Here is a 20894-nt window from a genome sequence, read left to right as displayed (position 1 = left end):
GAGTAAAATGGGTTCATGAAAATGCTATATACAAATCAATCCTCATATGGGGTTTGGGAGGTGAGCATAGAGGCTCGGGGAGGGAGTCAGACAATCCAGACACCAAGAAGAGGGCTCTCTAGGGGTCATACCCCAGGCTTAGGCAAGGACAGGAAGGGAGAGGAGTGGCAATGCTTCTTGGAGAAGCAGGTAAGAGGGCCACATTGTGTGGGCACCTTGATCTCAGTACTGGGGAGGCTGAGCCAGGAACGTGGCCAGTAAGAGCCCATCAGAAAACAGAAGGGATGGAGAAACAGAGGGGGGAGGGGGAGAGAGACAGGAAAGAAGACAGGGAAGGAGGGAGGGAGGGAGGGAGGGAGGGAGGGAGGGAGGGAGGGAAAAGAGGACAGGAGAGATAGCTCCGCCCTTAAAAGCTCTATTGCTCTTGCAGAGTTTAATTACAGGCACCCACATGGCGTGCCTCACAACCACCTCTAACTCCAGCTCCAGAGGATTTGACTTCCTTTCCAGCCTCACACCCCCACCGGGACCCTGCAAGCATCTCATCCACGAATCCACACCGAGACGCATAATTAAAAACAAAAATAAAATCTTAAAAATGAAAAAAAGCAAAACAACAAAAATAAAAACTGGTACACAGGAGAAAGCAAACCAGGCTGTTTTGTTGTTGTGTTGTTGTTGTTGTGTTGTTGTTGTTGTTGTTGTAAGCTTGCTGGGAGACTAAGGGAAAGATGGAAAGATGTCTGGGGCAAGATCAGGCAGAGGACCTGATGTAACGGGTGGAGAGAACGGTCTGCAGTCTGTCCCCTCCTCTGAGAAATGCTTTCTTGGGCGCCAGCCGGGTGGTGAATTTGAGGAACTGACAGGGGCAGGGCGGTCTCTCAGGAAGGAAGAGGATCAGGCGGGGAATTTGAAACAAAACTTTCCAGGGAACGCAGAGCTCAGCAGTCTCAGCCTAATGTTCTGACAAAACTACTGGATGCGAGAAGTTAGGTGGGGAGAAGAAAGGGGTGCCTTGAGTGGCCCTGACCTGCGCTCTCGCAGCTCTCGCAGCATCCCGCAGAGCAGCCTGACCGCAGGATCTGGGGACAAAGCGCGACCACCCCAAACCAAGCAACTGGGAGATGGCAAGGCGGCTGGGCGGTGACAGCGGTCGGACGGACCCTTTGCAACGATCCAGTCGAGGGTCCCCAGCGATGTACGGGCGTGGTCCGGCCAATCCCAAAGCACAATTTATGGTCGCGAGAGAAACAGACCAATCGGAACTCAGGGGCGGTGGTGGCAGAGGGCTCATAGGGCCAATGGGATGCGAGGACCAGGCTGGGGCGGGGCCGCGCGGAGTTTCAAATCTACTGAGGTGGGCGAGGAGCGGGTGTTGATCTTCGGATCCCGGGTATCAGGCAGGGAGGTGAGCGCGCGGGGACATCGACTTGGGGAGGGGGGTCTCACGGGCAATTCCGAGAGGGGATCGGGCCAGGAACTCTGGGCAGGACTCGTAACACAAAGGGGATGTCTGGAAATTTAAAGCATCCTGTCGGATTCGAGGCTTTGGCGGGGTGGCCAGGGTCTGCTCCGGAGAGGAGCACAAATTTGTGAAAAACCTCTTGCTGATGATACTTGCATAAGCGCCGAGGCTTGGTAACCTACGTGCCTCTCCGCTGAGCCTCAGTGAAGGAGGTTGGGATGGAAAGAAAGACAATTTGCCACCTTGCAGTTGAGGCAGCTGCTGACCATGGCGCCTTCCATGGTCATCTTTCTGGCATCCACAATTGCGCAACAGGTCTGCCCCGAGAGGTTCCATTTCATCTCTTCCCCAGTTCCCAGGGTCTTTGACGCCTGGGAATAGGGCCAGGAAGTACTCTGGTGACCTTTTGACCTCCTCAGGATCTGGAGAGCAGAGGAGACTGGACCAAGCACATGGCGTCTCAGTGGCAGGGCATGAAGGCCTCCACGCGCAGACGATCACTCCTAAAAGAGGAACATCTAGAGAAGGCAGTGACCCGGTCTGTTGAGGGCCATCTGGAGACCGGTCCCCTGGGCTCTCTGTGCAAACAGTTCCAGAGGAGGCTGCCACTGAGAGCCGTCAGCCTCAACCTCGGGACTGGCCCCTCCTGGAAACGCCTGGAAACCCCAGAGCCAGAGCAGCAGGGTCTTCAGGCTGCAGCTCGTTCAGCCAAAAGCGCCCTGGGTGCTATGTCCCAGGTAACAATGATACCACTAGCCATCTGTTTACAGAAGTGGGCTATCCTCAGGGAGGATAGAGTCAGTGGGGTCTTGGAGTTTGATTGGGTCCTTGCAATTTCCCCCAGCACCCCCCCAGTCATTCTGGCACATAATAGTTTCCCAACAAATCAGTGAGTGAGTGAGAAACCTCATGGAAGAAGTTGATGCTCTCCATGCAAGGTAACCTGCTGTGCCCTATGATAGGAAACTGCAGGAAATGGCTAACATAAAGAGATGTCAGTCTCAAGCTTAGTGGATAAAGACTCCCTAGAATAAAGACTTCAGAGACAACTCAGGAAAGGGGAGGTATACGGAGGCACAGGACCAGGAGGATGGTGTGAGTCCAGCCTGGATGCTGAAGTGTGAGGACTAAGTCACAGTGATTGGGGGGGATGCTGTGTGATGACCCCTGTCTAAATTCTCCCAGTCAGACTGTTTAATACACCTTGGCTGTCAGCTACTTGGTAGGAAAAGGCAGAGGAGCTGGGCTTGCAGAAGGGTAGAACTTTTCAAGTGGTTCAGAAGGCAGATTTGAGGGGTGGTGTTTGGGTGCTGTGTGCCCAGGAGCAGACATATTTTTAAATACTTATTCAAATGTTTGTGTTTATTTATGGGAGGAGAATTCGTGTGGTGGTATTCATCTGGAGGTCAGAGGACAAAGTGCAGGAGTAGGCTGTCTCCTTCCACCCCGTGGATTCTGGAGCTCAAACTTGAGTTTTATGTTTGGTAGCAGGAACCGCTACCTGATGCGCTATCTCACTGACCCCCACATAGGTCTTTAAACCTGGAGCAGATGTGGGCAGATGTCCCCTGGAAAGGAAAGAAACTATGAAAATGAACAGACCTCCAATGAAGGAAGGGGGTGGGCATCTTGCTGGGCATTCTGATGGTGTGGAGAGAGAGCAGTCTCTCCTGGCAGTGCCACAGAGAGGCCTCCTAGCCAAAGTCTAGCTCTGACTTGGAAGAGCCCTAAGATCGCTTTCAACTACTATAGCTCAGAACAATGAAATGTGACATCTTGTCTAAGGTCTCCCAACTCATCAAACTTACCTTGGGCCTTGCTCCAACCTCTGGGCCCTGATTTGCCAAGACAAAAGCAATCTAAGCAGATCCAAAGGTTGGGACTCAGACCTATAGATTGAGGAGCCATAGAAGGGGTTAGAGCAATTGAGTGTTATGATCAGAACTGTCACTGAAGGATCTGTGTGGACTAAGATGGAGGAGGGAAGAGAAGGAAGAGAGCAGAGTGGGATGGCAGGTGATCCAGGAGTCAGGAAACTGAACCCCCTCACTGGCTGGGTTAGTCTCTTCCAGGGGCGTAGAGGTGGAGCCATCTTCTTGCTGCTCCCTGCTGTGTCCCTGCTCTGAGTTTCTGGGAAGGTCTTGTAGGAGAGTACATTTCACTGGGAATCATACTGTCACTCTTGAAACTAACAACAGACTGTTTGTGGGACAGACCCTAAGTTAGAGGGATAGCGAAAGGCTGGCAGCCCACCTTCGTCCTGTCTGTGCTAACCTTCCCATGTGAACCCATCACAGAGGATCCAGCTGTCCTGTCAAAGTGGCACCAAGTGGCTGATGGAAACACAGGTGAAAGTGAGAAGAAAGCGAGGCACCCAGAAGGACAGAGGGTCCCCACCTTGTCCGAGCCAGAAGAACACTCGGCTATGCAGGGCCAACCGGGATGCGGGGGGACATCCTCGCCTCTCTGGCCAGATGGGTCCACATGCCCATCGACGTCAGCGGCTAAGGAGGGAGGCTGCCCTCCGGAGCCCCTGTTCCTCCACAGAACCTCTCTGCTCTCCCAGGCAAGTAGTCTCTGAGCCCAGTGTGCTTGCCCTTTCTGTCCCACAAGTCTCCTCAGTGCTACCTGGGGTGAGGATACCCTGACTGTCACATCCTTGTTCTGGCCCAAGTCTGCCCCAGAGCTGGTGAGGACCTGAAGGGGGGAAAGAAACCTCTCCAGGCCTGTTTCCTTACCTGTGATAGGGATAAGAGATGAGTCCCACTCCATTCTAGATAGGAGACCAGGGCACAGGTGCAAGGCCAACAGCAGCCCTCATCTGACTGCAGAATAGTTTCCCATGGCTCGGTCACACAGGCTTGCATGTCACGTGCCACAGTGAGGCTCTAGTGAGGCTTTCCCAGTCACCCAGGGTTGCCTGAACCCTGCTCAGAGTCTTGCTAACCCCTGCATCCTCTTGTGTTCAGTGAGTCTGACAGTGACCTAGAGCCTGTGGGGGCTGGAATCCAGCATCTCCAGAAGCTGTCACAAAAGCTGGACAAAGCCATCAAGGCTGAAGAGAGGTGAGCTGCATCCTGGGGCCAGGGTAAAGTGGCCATGGGCCCCTTGAGCCATACTGTATTTCTAGAGAGGGTGCTAGTTCCAGCACCGATCTGCCACATGACCAAGACCCGTCCCTGTCCCTCTGTGCTTCAGTCTTCTGGGATGATGGTGAAAGATGCACCATGAGTCCACCGGGCCTTGACCTCTCACCTTTTTGCCCATCACATTGAATTTCACATGTGGCTGGGTGGGTACCTGCTTCCTGAGAGACCTTCCCTTCCTCCAATACCTTTCATGGCTCCTTTATTCCCTGTCTACCCATGGACTTGGCAAAAGCAACATGGTTGCCATGGAATCCCTGGTCTATCTGCTCAGGATTCCAACCTGGAGGCAGAGCCTTTGAAAACTGTTTTCCCATTTGTATAATAACCACAAAGGGTTCTGAGGCCATATGACCCCTGTGGCCATGTTCCCACTGTGCTTCAGGGTTCTGGTCCTGTCTAGTCTGGGCTGGGATGCCTTCAAAACATGAAGCATCCCAGGTCATCAGTCCCTCCCCTTCTCTATCCTTAGTGGTGACATGACTGTCTCCCTTATTCGTGAGTGAGGACAGCAAGCATCCTACAGGTAATGTCCCCTCCCTCTTTCTCAGTCTCCTCCTCCTCTCTCAACTCCTCCTTCTATGCATATAAATATTCATGTACACTTGCAAGAGTGCTAAAGAAGTGAATGGATTGAGAAAACTACAGAGTAGGAAGTATATGGGTTGTCTACTTCCCTCAGCCCAAGCTGCTACCCTTTCTGATCACATCAGAACCCTGGGATTTCAAAGGACTGGAAGCCACCCTCCAGCCTTTTGATTTGGAGAGGAGGACTATAGCTTCCTCCATCCTCTGCCTTGAGAATAGGGAGAAGCACAATGGGAGCTCTGTCTTACAGGAAACAGGCCACCACGATGTCCATGCCACCCACCCCATGAACTTCCAGGAGGAGGCATTAGGCTCATCAGCATCCCCAGACCACTGCTAACAAGGACTTGACTAACATAGGATCCAGAATCCTTCTATTTCAGCAATATCTGGACCCATTGGCAACCACTGGCCACAGCCCAAGAGCGATTCAGGAAGACCTTGAAGAGGTGATGGGGACCGTCCATGCTGTCCCAGGGGAGTCATACTCACCCTGCTCTCCAGCCTTACAGTGGCCCATCCATATTAGGAATGTACCAGAAGGTACTAGACAGTTCTGAGCTGTGTCACTAGGACCAAAGCCCTGCAGGAGTCATGCCATGAAACCATCCCCTTTATTCCCAGTGTAGAGACTCTTGGAGGCCCACTTTTACCCCTGCTCCCACAGGGCCCCACAGAAAGAGAGGAGATATTTGTAGACTGTGTAAACCTGAGCTCTTGGGGCTTATTTATCAGCTCAGTGTGGGGCACTGTGGGCATGCAGGGAAGAGAACACTGTTCAAGAGCAGTTTCTCCTCTTTGTAAATTATTTAAGAAATCTGCTATGTCATTTTATTAGAAAGATACCAGAGTGTCAGTCTCCCAGATCACATTGCTTTTTTATAATAAAAGTTTGCTTTTGGCACTCTGCATTTTTTTTTTAATGCACATACTCTGACACCACACTGCATGACACACCATAAGTCTGGAGCTCAGCTTTGTGACCCCTGTCCCCTCAGCTCCTGATCTTCTCTCGGAGAGAACCAGAGTAAAAGAAAATGGCTCAGTGGTTAAGAGCACTGACTGCTCTTCCAGAGGACCTGGGTTCAATTCCCAGCACCCATATGACAGTTCACAACTGTAACTCCAGTTCAGGTGGACCCGACACCCATGACCAAACACCAATGCACATAAAATAAAAGTAAGTAAATTAAAGAAAAACTTTTTCAACTTAGCCCAAAATGAAACACATGTTAAAGGCAAATAAGGTTTTTATTTAAGTGACAACGTTTCAGAGTTAAAAACAGCTCACATCAAAATCAAGACCAATTGTAAAAATCTTTTAACTCCATAATGCTGTTTTTGTCTTGTTAGAAATTGGATATTTTACATTCTCTTTTCTAACGGATTTTGTACAAGGCAGCCATGAGGACTATAATGAGCCTCTAGCACAGAACCAGCCATCACAGAGAGTACTGGAAGTTACACACTGGGACAGGCAGACCACAGACAAGGTCAGACTGGCTGCCACCACTGAGTAAACAGAAAAGAACAGTGGGTCTGGGTCTGAGGGGGCATGTCCCACACTAGCCACTGTGCCTACAGTGCTCCTTGGTGTACCCCACCTCTCCTGTGCCACCACAGGGTGGAGTCAAGTTCTGATTTTCTTTCCAACCTCCCTGTTAGTTTCCCAGCAAGGTCAGAGCTCAACAGGGCTTTGCTACTTGTACTCAATACTTAACTTGGGTGTATAAGAAACTCCTCCCTAGCCCAGAAGGGAAAGAAAGTGGGATTTTTTTTTTTTTTTTAATTTCCAGAGCACTTGGAATGGAACCCCCAAGGGATTCCACTGGAAAGTGGTTGTTTAAGGCGGGGTCCTACAGTCAGGGTGCCCCTCCCGGATGGGGCTTCACCTGAGCTGGATGGAGAGTATGCCTGCAAAAGTGGCACCTCCTCCAGACCTGGATGCACTGGTCTGGCAGGGTCCATTCCTCAGTGAAAAATAGATAGATAGGTGCCATGTTTTGTCTGCAGGATACTTCTGGGGCACAGCTCTGGGCTGCAAAGTGCCCCAAGTACAGTTTAAAAACCATTAGGTACAGCCTTCCCTCCTTCAGAGAACCACCCCAATCTCAGGAATACTGAGGTTCGGATACGTTGTTGTAGCCCAGCACCCAGGCAGGAAGGCCGTTCGTCTGAATGCATGAAAATAATTTATTTTTTAAAAAATACGTTGTGATGCTTCGGGGAAGGGTCAATCTTTGGGGGGTGAGGGGCATGAGGGCTGAAAGAGCAGACTCCAGCGACCCACAACAGGACTAGGGATAAAGAAAGGTGTCAGGCATCCCTCAGCCAGGTCAGGACAGCCACCACATGGGAAGAACAAACATGCCACTCAGATACGGGAACTTTGGTCAAGCAGGAACATGTTTCCAGCAGCTGGAGAGCAGGCACACCAGGAGCTAGAGGTTGCTAGAAATCAGCTGGACGGGGTGTCACAGAACTACTGGAGGAGGCAACAGCGCCCTCCTCTGGAGAACACTAGGAATCAGCTCCTTTTGTCTCTGACCTAACTGAACACAGCACTATAAGAAAGCACACATGGAGTACAGTTGCCAGGAAGCAATACTGAGCTGTTCACTCACCAGAGCAGCGAGTGCATACTTCACCCGCGCCGGCCACAGCTCCTAGGGTGGAAGTCACAACACCTGTACACCAGCGGCATCTCAAAAGGGGTCACCCAAGCCCCAATGTGGGGCTCGAGCAAAAGAGAGTGGGGCCTCTGGCTGGCTCTGACCCACAGAGCCCTGTCACTGGCTCCAATCTCCCCGGGGTCCCCCACTCACACATACACTCAGCCTGGGGTTCTCGGGTAAGGAAGAAGCGTTTATCATTTGAAAGTCAGCCTCGGTGGCTCCTGTTGAGAGGAGACATAGGACTGTGAGAGAATCTATCGGTATATCCAAGCTCAAATCACAGCATTCAGGGGAGAGGACTGCAACTCAGGTGGCTGTACCATATGAGCTGGTGACAAAAGATAGGCAAGAATGATGTGGGTGGGGCATGGATTTCTAGAAGGAATGGTGGGGGGTCAGGGATGAACTTCTAGGAGGCGGGTCCGAACGGGAAGCTAAAGCTGGTCCCATACCTCCTTGCCCTCTCTGCAGGCCCCTGGCAGTGATGAGCGCAGTTTGCCCCAATGCAGTGCTGATAGTGCAGGGGAGGAGCTGGCAGATAGGATGGCATGGGATGGGCAGAGGGAGCAGGAGCTGGCAGGCTGGAGAAGACATTTGAGTGGAAATAACAGGGTGGGTACTGGGAGCCCACACCCCCTCCAACCCAAGAGAGGCACCCAGTTTGCTGGGCGACTCAAAACATGATGCCAGCCACCCCCATCAGCAGCCACCACAGGCTGCATGGGAGCTACAAGAGGTAGACATTGAACAGAAGCGACACTGAGCTGACAAGTGCCTGCTGTGTACACAGGTATTTGGCTCTGGCCTCAGTGGCAGCCGAGGGGTTCTAAGACACCCAGGTGGCCATACAACAGGTACCAGCCTAGGTCAGGGAGCAAGGGCAGACTATGCCAAGGCCAGGGTCTTGACAGCAAAGACACATCCCCTGCCACCCTAAGAGGTCTGACTACCCCTAGGCTCAAACCAAACTGAGTAGGCAGGGAAGGGAAGAGAATACAACAGCTTGAGCCAAAAATATTCCATGAACCTCCAGAACCCGAGATCTCAGCTCTTATGCATTCCAGAAACCTAGAATGAAAAAGTCAGTTCGAGCAGAGCTATGGAAGAGGCAGCCATGATGTCCCCTTTGTTGGTGGAAGGAAAAGGTTTCTGTTTCCCTCCCTCAGTGTACACAAACCAGCATATTCTCCAGAAAGTAGTACCTTCCTTCCTCTGAGGTCTGGGCTCCCTTTCAGCTGCACCTCAGAATCTCTCTCCCAGGGTGGGGAGGGATGGGATGAGGAGGAGGCTCACTGGGCCTTCTGCAAAGCCCCAGAGAGCAGAAATGCTGGACAGCCTAAGAGTCAAACCCAGGACCCATCTCAGCCAGGAGGCCCCTTCTAGTTACAGAAAAAAGCAGGGCCCAGAAATGATATGCTACAGACTCAAGGGCACACAGCCAGACCAACTCAGGCCAGGGTCCATGGCTGTAGCCCCTCAGGGAAATGCACAAGACAAGACTCAAGGAAGAGGGACATCTGTCTTCAAGGGCCACAGGAGAATAAAGATACTGAGAACAAGAAGGGGAACAAAGGACAGCTGCAAGACAGACAGTCAGCACCAGACCCGGTCCCCAGGGTTGTGGACAGACTCCACATACATAGATTGAACCCAGGGAATGTCCTCTCCCATAAAGTGATCCCACTGTGTCACAAGACAGCCAGCCCCAGAGTGGGGCCCCAGATATCACAAGGAGGGCAGGTGCAAATGCCACTCACTCCTCTACACACAGTCAAGTTGCTGCACCTGCAAGCTGCTAGGGACAAACACTTGTCCGGCCATGTGCCCAGCGCTAGGGCCTTTTCTGGTTTGAGCCTGCCTAGTGCGACTACAGAAACCTTGGGACTTGAAAAGATGGCCGGCTTTACCCAAACACTGGGTACAGGCAGGCTTGGCCCAAGGGTCACACTCACACATCACTCCTGACTCCGGCTTGTGGGCACAGGCATGGGGAAATAAATTTCACCCTATCGCAGCCCAGAGAGCTAGCTCCCCAATGTCAGGGCAAGGTCCCTCCCTGCTCTGGTCGGACACTGCTGGACAGACACGGGAGGGAAAAAGCAGGAAAACGCCTGTGTCAGGGAGAAGGCAACCCTTCCCTTCCCTGCAGGCTGACTAGCTGCCCCCACTGTTCTGAGCACCGCCTACCCCTCAGGGCACCGACTCGAACTTGGGGGGTCCACGCGCCCAGCTGAGCGCAGGCAGTGGCCGCTCGTGGTCCTTGTCGGACTCGGGCTGGCTCTGTGCCCGCTCGGGCTTAGGGTTGGGGGCCGGTGGGTCCGGCTGCTGCACCGACATGGTCCTGCGCAGGTGGTTGCGCTTGCGCAGAAACTCCGGCTGCGCATGCAACCCGAAGCTGCCCTTGCGCAGGATCATGCGTGAGTTATTCTTCTTGGGGCGCGAGCGGTGACTGGCCTCCAGTGCCGCCAGGTGTGCAGCATAGCCTTCACTCAGGAACTGTGGAGGGGACAAGCATCAGGCTAGCACCTGACCCTACCCCCCAATATCGCCACTTCCAAGAGAGTCTGTAACTTCTCTGGGACCCCAAAAGCAGCAGCAGGAGGCCCACTACAGTTTTAGGGTTCCCGTGGGTCACCGAGTATCTCTGTCTGTACCCCTGCTCTCTGATACAACCCCAGGCTCTTTCTGACTGTCCCTCATCGCCCTCCCCACCCCTTCCCGAAGGCCAGCTTTGTCCTGGAGTCTAGGTTTGCAGCTCATCTCCAGGGCCCCATCATTCTGTCATTCAGAATGGCACTTGCTCTGCTACAAACACTCATTGCCTTTTCTCCTTCCCCTAGATGCAGGGTTCTCCCCTGAGTCCAGCAGGGAGCCTGGCCCAAGGCATTGCTCCACAGAGATAAATGAATGAGCAAATGAAAGGATGAGCAAGGAACTAAATGATTAGGAGCTGCCCTCGACTCCTTTCCCTGGCCCTCACACACCTGGCACTGGGTTTGGTACTTCTTGGTGGGCCGGCCCACAATGAAGATCTGGGATGCAGGGAGGCCCAGCACACTGTAGACAGAGATGTCTTTCGTGGAGCCGTAGGCAGCAGTGATTTTGATGAAGCACTGAAACACAAAGCAAGCTGGTGAAGAGGAAGGCCTAAGGAAAGCCTTCTGGGGAAACCTTTCATCTACACTCAGACACCAAACCATCAGTCCACCTTTGCTAGGAGCCACGCCCCAGATGAATGCCCCTCACCTCCCCAGTGCCTCGAATTAGATCTAAGGTGGGGCTCTATGGCTCTACCAGGGAATGGCTACATTACTTACTGACACCACTCAGTTCCAAACCCCCACACCCACCTACCGACCCTCCCATCCCACAGTGGGGCCAAGTGTCCCTTTGAGGATAAGGGAGTTAAGTTCCAGGATTATGCTTTATGGACCCTAAACTGGAGGCAAGCTCTGGGCCGGCCATGTGCCCCCTGCCTCCCGATAGCTAGTCTGTTGAGAGCCCCAGAAGTCCAGACCTAACTTAGAGATTTGCCCTCTTTGTCCTGAGGGTGCTTTCTTTCAGCCAATTGCCTTAGTCTCTCGCCTACCCAACTGGTGGTGCTCACTGCTCAACTATTCTCACTGTGTGTCTCCTATCGGTGTCACCCTTTGTCCTACCATGTTCACTGGGCGTGTGCTGGCTAATTTTATGTCAGTTGACACAGGCTAGAGTTATCTGAAAGGAGGGAACCTCAACTGAGAAAACGCATCCATAAGATCTGGCCGCAGGGCAGTTTTTAAAATAGTGATGGATGGGATAGGCCCAGCCCATTGTGGGTAGCACCATCCCTAGGCTGGTGGTTGTAGGTTCTGTAAGAAAAGAGGCTGAATAAGCCATGAGGAGCAAGCCAGTAAGTAGCACTCCTCCGTGGTCTTTGCATTAGCCTCTGCCAGCAGGTTCTCACACTGTTCAAGTTCCTGTCCCAACTTCCTTAATGATGAACTATGGCGTGGTAGTGTAAGCAGAATAAACCCTTTCCTCCCAACTTGCTTTTGGTCGTGGTGTTTCATCACAGCAACAGTAACCTTAACTAGGACAAGGGACTTAAGTCTGAGCTGCAGTTTCTGTCATTTTAAATGCACTGTCATTCCAGTGATGTCAGCTATGTGTCAGCTATGATTCAAATATGAAGTGTAGCCTATAGGCACACGTGCAGTAAGCCTGGTCTCTACTTGGTAACGCCACTGAGAGGTGACTAGTTGACATGCGCTAATTCCATCAATGAGGTTGATCCACTGATGAGCTCATAGCTGAATGGACTTAGGTAAGGAATCAGTGGAGGAAGCTTTCCTATTTTTACCTCTACTATATTTTACCCCCACCTCCAGCAATGGAGCTAGCAGAGTACAGACTGACACCTCTGAAACCATGGCCCCCAAAGCCTTTCCTCCCTCAAGGCGACTTCTCGGGTTTCTGTCACAGGACAGAAAGAAAGGTGATGAACAGACTGTTCACAGGCAGAACGTGCTGTCTCCCACCCTTACAACCTGCTCCGGGTTGAGACCCACGTTCACTCTGCATTCCATCTCTTTATCTCCTGGGCCTCCAGAGGTGTCCTTTTCTCACCAAGGTTATCCAGTGGCTAGGCTTCAGCTATCGGGCAGCTGTCACTGTCCCATTTCACAAGAATGGGTCTGCTGTTTGAAATCCTCCCTGTCCTGGCCCTCTGCCTCTCCAACTGTTCTCGCTGTTCTCAGAAACACAGCACAGCTTCACCTGGCTCCAACCATTCCTGGGTGGTGCCTTGCCCCCACCCCCCACCCCCACCCCCCACCCCCACCCCAGCTCCACTGACTCATATCCAGGGCTTCAGCCTCTGCCTGCAACCCAGGCTACTGCCCTGATCCATGTGCTGGGACTCACATGGCTCATGATCCATGGTCCTATCAGCCTCCTCATGTTCAAGTCTGACCTCATCTTCTCCCTGCCTGGTCCTCCTCCTGCATCCCTTCTCATTTCATCCATTTATTCATTTACATATTCATTCTACCAACACTTATTGAGCACCTACTGTGTGTCATCATTACCCCAGATCCTGGAGATACATCTCGAATAACACAAATAAACCCAATGGCATCTTGATCTCTCCTGGTCATGAATAGAACGACTGAGAGGTCCTTGCTCATAATCAACCATTCCCAAGTCTGACAACGCCACCTACTGAGTCTCCTGACTGTGCATGCTTTTCTCCCCATCCCATAGTTACTGTCTGAATTCTAGTCTTCTGTCTCTTGCTGGAGTAACAGGCTCCTAACTACCCTCCCTCCTCTACTTTGCCAGTGTGTTCTCCAGTGAGCTGCCAGAGGGATCCTTCTACAACCCAAATTAGATTCTGTTACTGCCCTAATCCAAACTCCCCCCATTGCTCCACACTGCCCTCAGAGTCCAAGATTTTGATATGGTTTCTAAACCTACCAAGCTTGGGGTCCCTCATGACCTCCAGGGTCTCAACTCCCACCTGTCCTTGATCTGACCCTGCCTGCAATACCCCCATCCTGTATTCCTTCAGCTCTGAGAACACCCCAAGCTACTTCTCACCCCTGCACCTTTGCATTCAGTGAAAGTTTTCAGAATCATAATGGAATCACTTGGGTCAACTCCATCAAAAAACACCGAGCCAAGATATTATGAAAGAGGTATTCACACCCATAATGGCCTGTCAACCTTACAAAAGCCTGCAGTGGCCAGGCATGGTGGTACATGCCCCCAATCCCAGCACATGGGAGGTAGAAGCAGATGAATCTTTGTGAGTTTGAGGCCAGCCTGGTTTACATCGGGAGCCCCAGGCAAGTCAGAGTTACACCGTGAGACCTGGTCTAAAATAAAAAAATTGACTTTGAAGAAGGGGGACAACAATCTCACCCAAGCGATACTTCTCCAAGAACATTTGCTCAGCACCTGCCCATTCACCCTCAGACTGAGGTCGGCATTGTTATTACTTGTTATGGCCAAACAATATTGTCTTAGCATATATTTTGTCATCCTCTTCCATTATTGCCTTTAAAAATCTCCCTTGCCTCAACCTCTTTCAGTAGCCCCACAAACCACTATGGTACATGTATCCCTCCCACAGAGCTATTTCCAAATAAAGCTTGGTTTCACTTCCATCCTAAGCTCTTTGTATTTCCCCAGGCCCAGCACAGGCCGTTTCATTGTCTACCTGACAACTATACTCATATGTCAAGACTAAGCCCAGAAGTTATTACCTACTAGAATCCGCTCGGGCTTTCCCAGGCGAACCTAAGTCCTTGCTCCTCTGTTTGCCAATATTGCCCCTTTTCTGCCACACATCAGTAATTGTCTATTTACATGCCTTTCTTTCTCTAGATCAGCGATTGGCAGACGTTTTTCTTCAAAAAGCCAAATAGTAAATATTTTAGGCTTTGCGCTCTGCCCGGCAACTCGACTGGGCTCTTTCACTGTGTGGTAAAGGCAGCCACAGACAATACATAAACAAATGAGCTTGGCTCGGTGCCAATAAAACTTTATTTATGGACACTGAAATTTGAACTCATGTAATTTTCATTTGTCTACTCCTGCTTTCTATCTGTGAGTCAGTCTCTCTCTCTTTTTCTTTCTTCTCTCCTCTCCTCTCTTCCCTTCACCCCCACGCCCACTCCCAATCCTATAGGGGCTTTGCACAAAGGTGTCCCAGTCTCCTCCCAGAGTTTCTGCTGCCTGACTGAACCTAGGATTTTTTTTTTTTTTTTTTTTTTTTTTGGATTTCTAGGTGTGGCTAGAGAATCACAGCTCTAGGCAACAGATTCAGGAAAGTAGGCTAGAAACGCCAGCACCTTGCAGGGAGGAACATAACAAAGCCTAAAAGGTCTCAATAGGCACTGCAATATCTATTGAAGAAATAACCAGATGTAGAGATAAGAATTTAGGCCTTGGAGTCAGGAGAAGTGTCAATAAAGATAAGACCTGACTCCTAGGTCTGTTAAGACTTCCCAGGGAGAGCCATGCTGCCAACAAAATGTGCTTCCCTTCCCTACACCTGCAGAGGATCCCTATGCCCACTTTGGGATTGAAAAGGGGAAGAGAGTGGACAGGGTCCAGAGTTAACTCCCTGCTGCCGCCCAGGCCCCGCCTTTTGCGTGGGTGTGGCCACAGTCCCGCCCCAGGCCCACACTCACCTCCTGCATGAGGTTGCGAAGGAAGATGGCCTTCTGCCTCAGCGGGTCATGTACCAGTCCATCGGAGAAGAAGATCATGCCCTGTGGGAAGTTGTGCTGGGACAGCCACGACACTACCCGCTGCTTCTGCATGTCCGGCCGTCCCGTGATGTACAGGATCATGTAGCCCAGGTCCTGCCAGTGCCTGGTGAGATGGCATTGCTGGGTCCGGCTGGGCCCCTGCAGGCCACGTTGCCCAAGTACCTGCCCTGACTGCTGCTGCCCTTGGGAGAAGCCAGCGATAGTAGTAAGGGTGCTCTTAAGTCCTCGCTCACGGTGGGTGATTGGTGTACATTACCCGCAGATGGCCCATAAGGACTGGTCTCATCTGGTTCCTCGCCTTTACCTCTCCTGCTTCTACCTTCTCCACTAACAAGAGAGCTTCCAATACTCCCAGACCAGAGGCTTTAGTGCTGGTCCTTAGTCCCACCCCATCTTTCCCATGGATCAGTACAAAAGTGGTTTGTGGTCACTTTCCCTCTGGTTCTCCCACTTAGATCTGACTTTGTGTAAATTTGAACTTCTCTCTCTCTCTCTCTCTCTCTCTCTCTCTCTCTCTCTCTCTCTCTCTCTCTCTCTCTCTGTGTCTGTCTCTCTCTCTCTCTGTCTCTGTCTCTCTCTCTCTCTCTCTCTCTCTCTCTCACACACACACACACACACACACACACACACACACACACAGAGAGGCCCATTTAGTTTCCCTATCTGTAAAATGGAAGTGATCATCCAAACACCCCATGGGGTTATTCCAAGGGTAAAGGCATTAACCGCAAACTCGACTGGCATAGTCTGCCTGGCTGATTGGCTTCATTATCATCCTTGACTGTTTCATGGCAATTTCTATAAACCACAAACCCAACCCCCTTGCTTCCTTTCCTGAAACCATGCCCGGCTCCCTAGTGCTGAGGTAATATTTCAAGGTTTCCCTCTGTTCTTGGGCTCTGCCCTGCTGAGTGGAATCTCCCTATCCACATAGGACTGCTCTGACATCCATGTACAAACCTTGTGCTCCTGGCTTAGGACCTGCCTCTAGACAGCCTGCCTGTCTACATTTTCATCCTTCAGGACCCCTCTTCTAGGAAATTCTCCTGAGTTTCCAGGTAAAACCATTTCTTTACCCTGTTTTCTATGGGTGGCTCAAGGTACAGATGAGCCCAGACCTGGGTAGGTATTTTTGTTGTACTAGCCACCAATTGGCCACCATAGATTGGGCTTTCTAAAGCCAGATGGTGATCTGTCCATCTGAGAAAAAGGGAAGATGTACAGTACAGGTGTTACAGGGATGCTGGGAGCTCCCAGAGGGACCCCGGGGCAGCTGGGGTCTGTGAGCTCCCAGAGGGACCCCCGGGCAGCTGGGGTCTGTTCTGAGAGCTCCCAGAGGGACCCCCGGGCAGCTGGGGTCTGTTCTGAGAGCTCCCAGAGGGACCCCCGGGCAGCTGGGGTCTGTTCTGACAGTTCCCAGAGGGACCCCTGGGCAGGTGGGGTCTGTGAGCTCCCAGAGGGACCCCCAGGCAGGTGGAGTCTGTCCTGAGAGCTCCCAGAAGGACCCCCGGGCAGCTGGGGTCTGTTCTGAGAGCTCCCAGAGGGACCCCCGGGCAGCTGGGGTCTGTTCTGACAGTTCCCAGAGGGACCCCCGGGCAGGTGGGGTCTGTTCTGACAGTTCCCAGAAGGACCCCCAGGCAGGTGGAGTCTGTCCTGAGAGCTCCCAGAAGGACCCCCGGGCAGCTGGGGTCTGTTCTGAGAGCTCCCAGAGGGACCCCCGGGCAGGTGGGGTCTGTTCTGACAGTTCCCAGAGGGACCCCCGGGCAGGTGGAGTCTGTCCTGAGAGCTCCCAGAAGGACCCCCGGGCAGCTGGGGTCTGTTCTGAGAGCTCCCAGAGGGACCCCGGGCAGCTGGGGTCTGTTCTGAGAGCTCCCAGAGGGACCCCGGGCAGGTGGGGTCTGAGAGCTCCCAGAGGGACCCCCGGGCAGCTGGGGTCTGTTCTGACAGCTCCCAGAGGGACCCCCGGGCAGCTGGGGTCTGTTCTGAGAGCTCCCAGAGGGACCCCCGGGCAGGTGGGGTCTGTTCTGACAGTTCCCAGAGGGACCCCCAGGCAGGTGGAGTCTGTCCTGAGAGCTCCCAGAAGGACCCCCGGGCAGCTGGGGTCTGTTCTGAGAGCTCCCAGAGGGACCCCCGGGCAGCTGGGGTCTGTTCTGAGAGCTCCCAGAGGGACCCCGGGCAGGTGGGGTCTGAGAGCTCCCAGAGGGACCCCCGGGCAGCTGGGGTCTGTTCTGACAGCTCCCAGAGGGACCCCCGGGCAGCTGGGGTCTGTTCTGAGAGCTCCCAGAGGGACCCCGGGCAGGTGGGGTCTGAGAGCTCCCAGAGGGACCCCCGGGCAGCTGGGGTCTGTTCTGACAGCTCCCAGAGGGACCCCCGGGCAGCTGGGGTCTGTTCTGACAGCTCCCAGAGGGACCCCCGGGCAGGTGGGGTCTGTGCTAGACTCATAGAAAGTAGCTGCTGGCAACTAGTAAGGTGAGGCAGCATAGCTTGGTGGCAGAGGGGGGAAGAGGCACAGGAGAGACCACTGCTCTCTGCTGTGAGATAAACCCGCCATCCCTCCCAGCAGCTATGCAGGGCCTCGCCTCCAGAGTCCCCTGAAGTCAGCCCAGCTTCTCTCCCCAAGCAAGGCAGAGCAGTCCCTATCCCAGCTGCCATGAACTCCCAGTCCCCCTGTCCATTCTTGGGGTCTAAGCCTCTATTGTCACCAATGACTACTTCTCATCCCTGGTTTATTTTCCGCCACTGATCTCAGAGTCTCCCACCAACAGCAATCTTTACAGCAGAGCCCAAACCACAGCCTGGTCTGGAGCTGACCAGGAAGGTGGATGTGTGTGAAAGGATGCCCAGGAGAAGAGGAGGGAGAAACAAATGAATGAGCTAAAGTCTACAAAAGGGCTTGGTCTCTGCAAAGACTCTCAGTGAATGACTACTGGAGGTGAAGCCAGAACTTTGCAGTGCCTAGGCCCAGAGACCCACAGAAGTCCCAGAGAAAGCTGGGGGGGGGGGAGACTAATGCACTGGCTCCTGCCCCGGGGAGAAACCTTCTGTAAGAGAGGTAACACTCACCGAACAACATCCACTGCACCTGGCCGAACCTTGGGGTCACTTCCCATGATAGACACACTGGCTGCAAAGGATCCGTCAATGCTGAACACAACACACTCCATGCCCCGGGGCAATACCGTGAGGTAGCTCATCGCACAGGTCTGGTCACCCCTGAAAGGTATAAGCTTGAGGTCAGCCTGCAGCTGAAATCAGTCAATCTGGGGCCAGGTTCTGGGTGGTGGTGCCTCCTGATACCATGGCTGGTGGTAGCCTCTTCCCTTTTCCTCTCTCCGTGTAAACAGAACCGTGTAAACAGAAATAAATTCTATCTTCCAGCCAAACCTAGATGGGAAAGCCACCCCAAAAGTTCACCATGAGAACCTCACACACATTGGCCCTACCTGACCACCATCTTTATAGGATAGACACCAACACCCAGGCGCCGAGGCCTGGGCACATTGTAGGTTATCCTGCCGCTGTTGTTGGTGATCTCTGTGTCCAGGTGGACCCAGCGGCCTGACGATGGCTCTGTCATCACCAGGATGTCCACCTGCAGCCAGTGAAAGAAGCAAGGTATCTGCTGAAGGCTGAATGACTTCATGCTTGACAGCCAAAACAACAGAGCCCTGGGCACAGGTTCCTGCCTTCTGTATCCTAGAGTTTCCTACAACTCTCCCTCCATGTGGCGGCCACACTGGCTTCCCCACCTCTTTGGAGATATCAAGTTCCCCTTATCCCTCCTTGACCTATTGGGCAAGGAAAGCGCTCCCTGTTTTGGGCTCCAGCACTTTTGCTCCTATCCACCCTTTCTGCCTTGCAGTACTATGAGTCATGTGGGGGCAGGTGAGCAAGGAGATGCTCAACCCTTGGTACCTTCTCTCCAGTCAGAGCCACCATGTCAAGAGGGCCATACATGAAGCGCCCCACCAGGACCTGGGGGCCATCTTCAGCAGCAATTACATCATTGGCACGGTGGTTTGCAGTAACATTCTGCAAGGACAAAAAGAAACAACACAGCTCAGCCTTTGCAGACAAAGATCACTATTAAAGGATGGCTTCTGGGCTGTGGCCCAGCTAAGTCAGGCGTCCCATGAGCTGCCTGCACTATGGTTCCAGAAACAGACTGTGAGTTACCAAACCTGCTTCTCAGGCTGCCTACTGAGATACAGCTCATGCTCTTGAGTCTGCACACCTCCTGAAGCAACAACTGCCCTCTACAACCTATCACTCATTTTCAGATTCCTGGACTGGAAACTACCCAGTCACTGATGGGTCTTTCTTGTGCATAAACAGCCATTTACCAACTGTCTTTTTTAATGGAAATTTTCAAATACACAAGAATAGGAAGAATAATATAGACAAGCTTGTGAGCCTAACCAGAGCACAGACACTCATCAGCTGACTGCTGCCCAGGTCTCCTTTTCCTGAAGCCTCAGCCCCACACAGAATACTCAAGGCAATGTTGTGGGTGGTGATTCATTTCCTCCCTCAATATCTCAGTGCCCTTGTCTTTCAGTTCTGCCCCATGCATTCTGCAGCTCCAAGTTCTGTGTTTTCCCCCAACTGTCCACCACTCCCAGGCTGACCCTTGTTCCTCAATCTGGTTATCTTTTTACTCTATACTGGTCAAGTCTCTGTGTGTGCCGTGCCCACAACTGTCCCATTCAGGCTCTAAGAGAAGTTTCCTATTGGATCTCTGTATTTCAGGGCTGGCTCCTAACAGATCTTCTGTCTTTACAAGGCACAGACTTGGGCAGCATCCCACACCTTCCACTGAAGTTCAAACATGAATATGGCACACCAAGCCTTGCAGAAGACCCTCTGGATTCTGCTTTCCTGGAGCCCCTCCTCCACCCTCTTGTCCTGACATCCCTTTGTTTCAAACTTTGACCTATCTCCTAGCAACAGACTCGACTCCATCCCACAGTTCTTATTGGCTCCCCAAAGATGTGCTCTCTACCTCCTCTCAGCTTGTGAAGCTATGTGATTCAGCCTCACCCCACCAAAAAACAAACAAACAAAGTCTCTGCAGAACTCATTGACACCAACCAGTCCTGAGAGAAACCTGTCACAGGACCTGCCTGACATGGGATTGGAGAGTCCTTTATGGGCTCACTGTGGAGAATGGATGGGTACTTGGAAACAAGCACATGCAATGGGCAATCAGCCACAGTGGGGATAATCACACACTAAGATATCCAGAGTCAGAGAGACAGACAATAAGGGATGCTGTGAGGAGGATGTGCCAAAATCAGAACCCCCAGACACTGCTGGTAGGACTAAAATGGGGAAGCCACCATGGAAAGCAGAAGGGTAGCTCCTCAAGAGATTTAAGTGTGGAATTACCACTTCCCAACTATACCCAATGAAGATGAAAATATGTGCCCACACAAACTGCGTAGATGAATATATAAAGCAGTAATATTATTCAAAATAGCTAACAGGTAGAAGCAACCCAAATGCCTATCAACTGACAACTGGATGAACAGAATATATGGATACAGAAGAATAGTATGCAGTCATTAAAAGGAGACAAGTTGATACATGTCACAACGTGAGTGAACTCTGGAAGCATGCTACGTGAAAGAGGGAAGACACAAACACATAGGTGCCTTCATTTGCATGAAATCCCAAGAATAGTTGAGTCCAGACAGCAGAGACCAACAACAGAATCAAGAATAGGTGAGTCTACAGAGACCAACACTAGACTACTGGCTGG

General features: G+C 52.2%; 2 protein-coding genes across 3 annotated transcripts in view; one reads left to right on the top strand and one right to left on the bottom strand.

The window, feature by feature from the left end:
- Positions 1-1868: 1868 nt before the first annotated feature.
- Pimreg (PICALM interacting mitotic regulator) lies at positions 1869-5166 on the top strand. The gene is made up of 4 exons (XM_051181501.1): positions 1869-2202; positions 3763-4031; positions 4435-4530; positions 5084-5166. Exons 1-4 carry the CDS (start codon positions 1918-1920, stop codon positions 5115-5117), a joined length of 684 nt encoding a protein of 227 aa, XP_051037458.1. The 5' UTR covers positions 1869-1917; the 3' UTR covers positions 5118-5166.
- A 1265-nt stretch (positions 5167-6431) lies between these two features.
- Pitpnm3 (PITPNM family member 3) overlaps positions 6432-20894 on the bottom strand; it is an 89712-nt gene continuing 75249 nt past the window's right edge. For both annotated transcript variants that reach the window (XM_051180077.1, XM_051180078.1), the window contains 6 exons: positions 19049-19165; positions 18577-18725; positions 18197-18346; positions 15053-15236; positions 10859-10987; positions 6432-10370 (listed from right to left, as the gene is read on the bottom strand). In XM_051180077.1, the coding sequence (XP_051036034.1) occupies positions 10065-10370; positions 10859-10987; positions 15053-15236; positions 18197-18346; positions 18577-18725; positions 19049-19165 (1035 nt within the window). In that variant the 3' untranslated portion in view covers positions 6432-10064. The remainder of the gene's footprint in view (positions 10371-10858; positions 10988-15052; positions 15237-18196; positions 18347-18576; positions 18726-19048; positions 19166-20894) is intronic.

Source organism: Phodopus roborovskii, unplaced genomic scaffold, assembly GCF_943737965.1.
Source record: "Phodopus roborovskii unplaced genomic scaffold, PHOROB, whole genome shotgun sequence".
NCBI lineage: Eukaryota > Metazoa > Chordata > Mammalia > Rodentia > Cricetidae > Phodopus > Phodopus roborovskii.
This window is presented reverse-complemented; position numbering and strand designations above follow the sequence as displayed.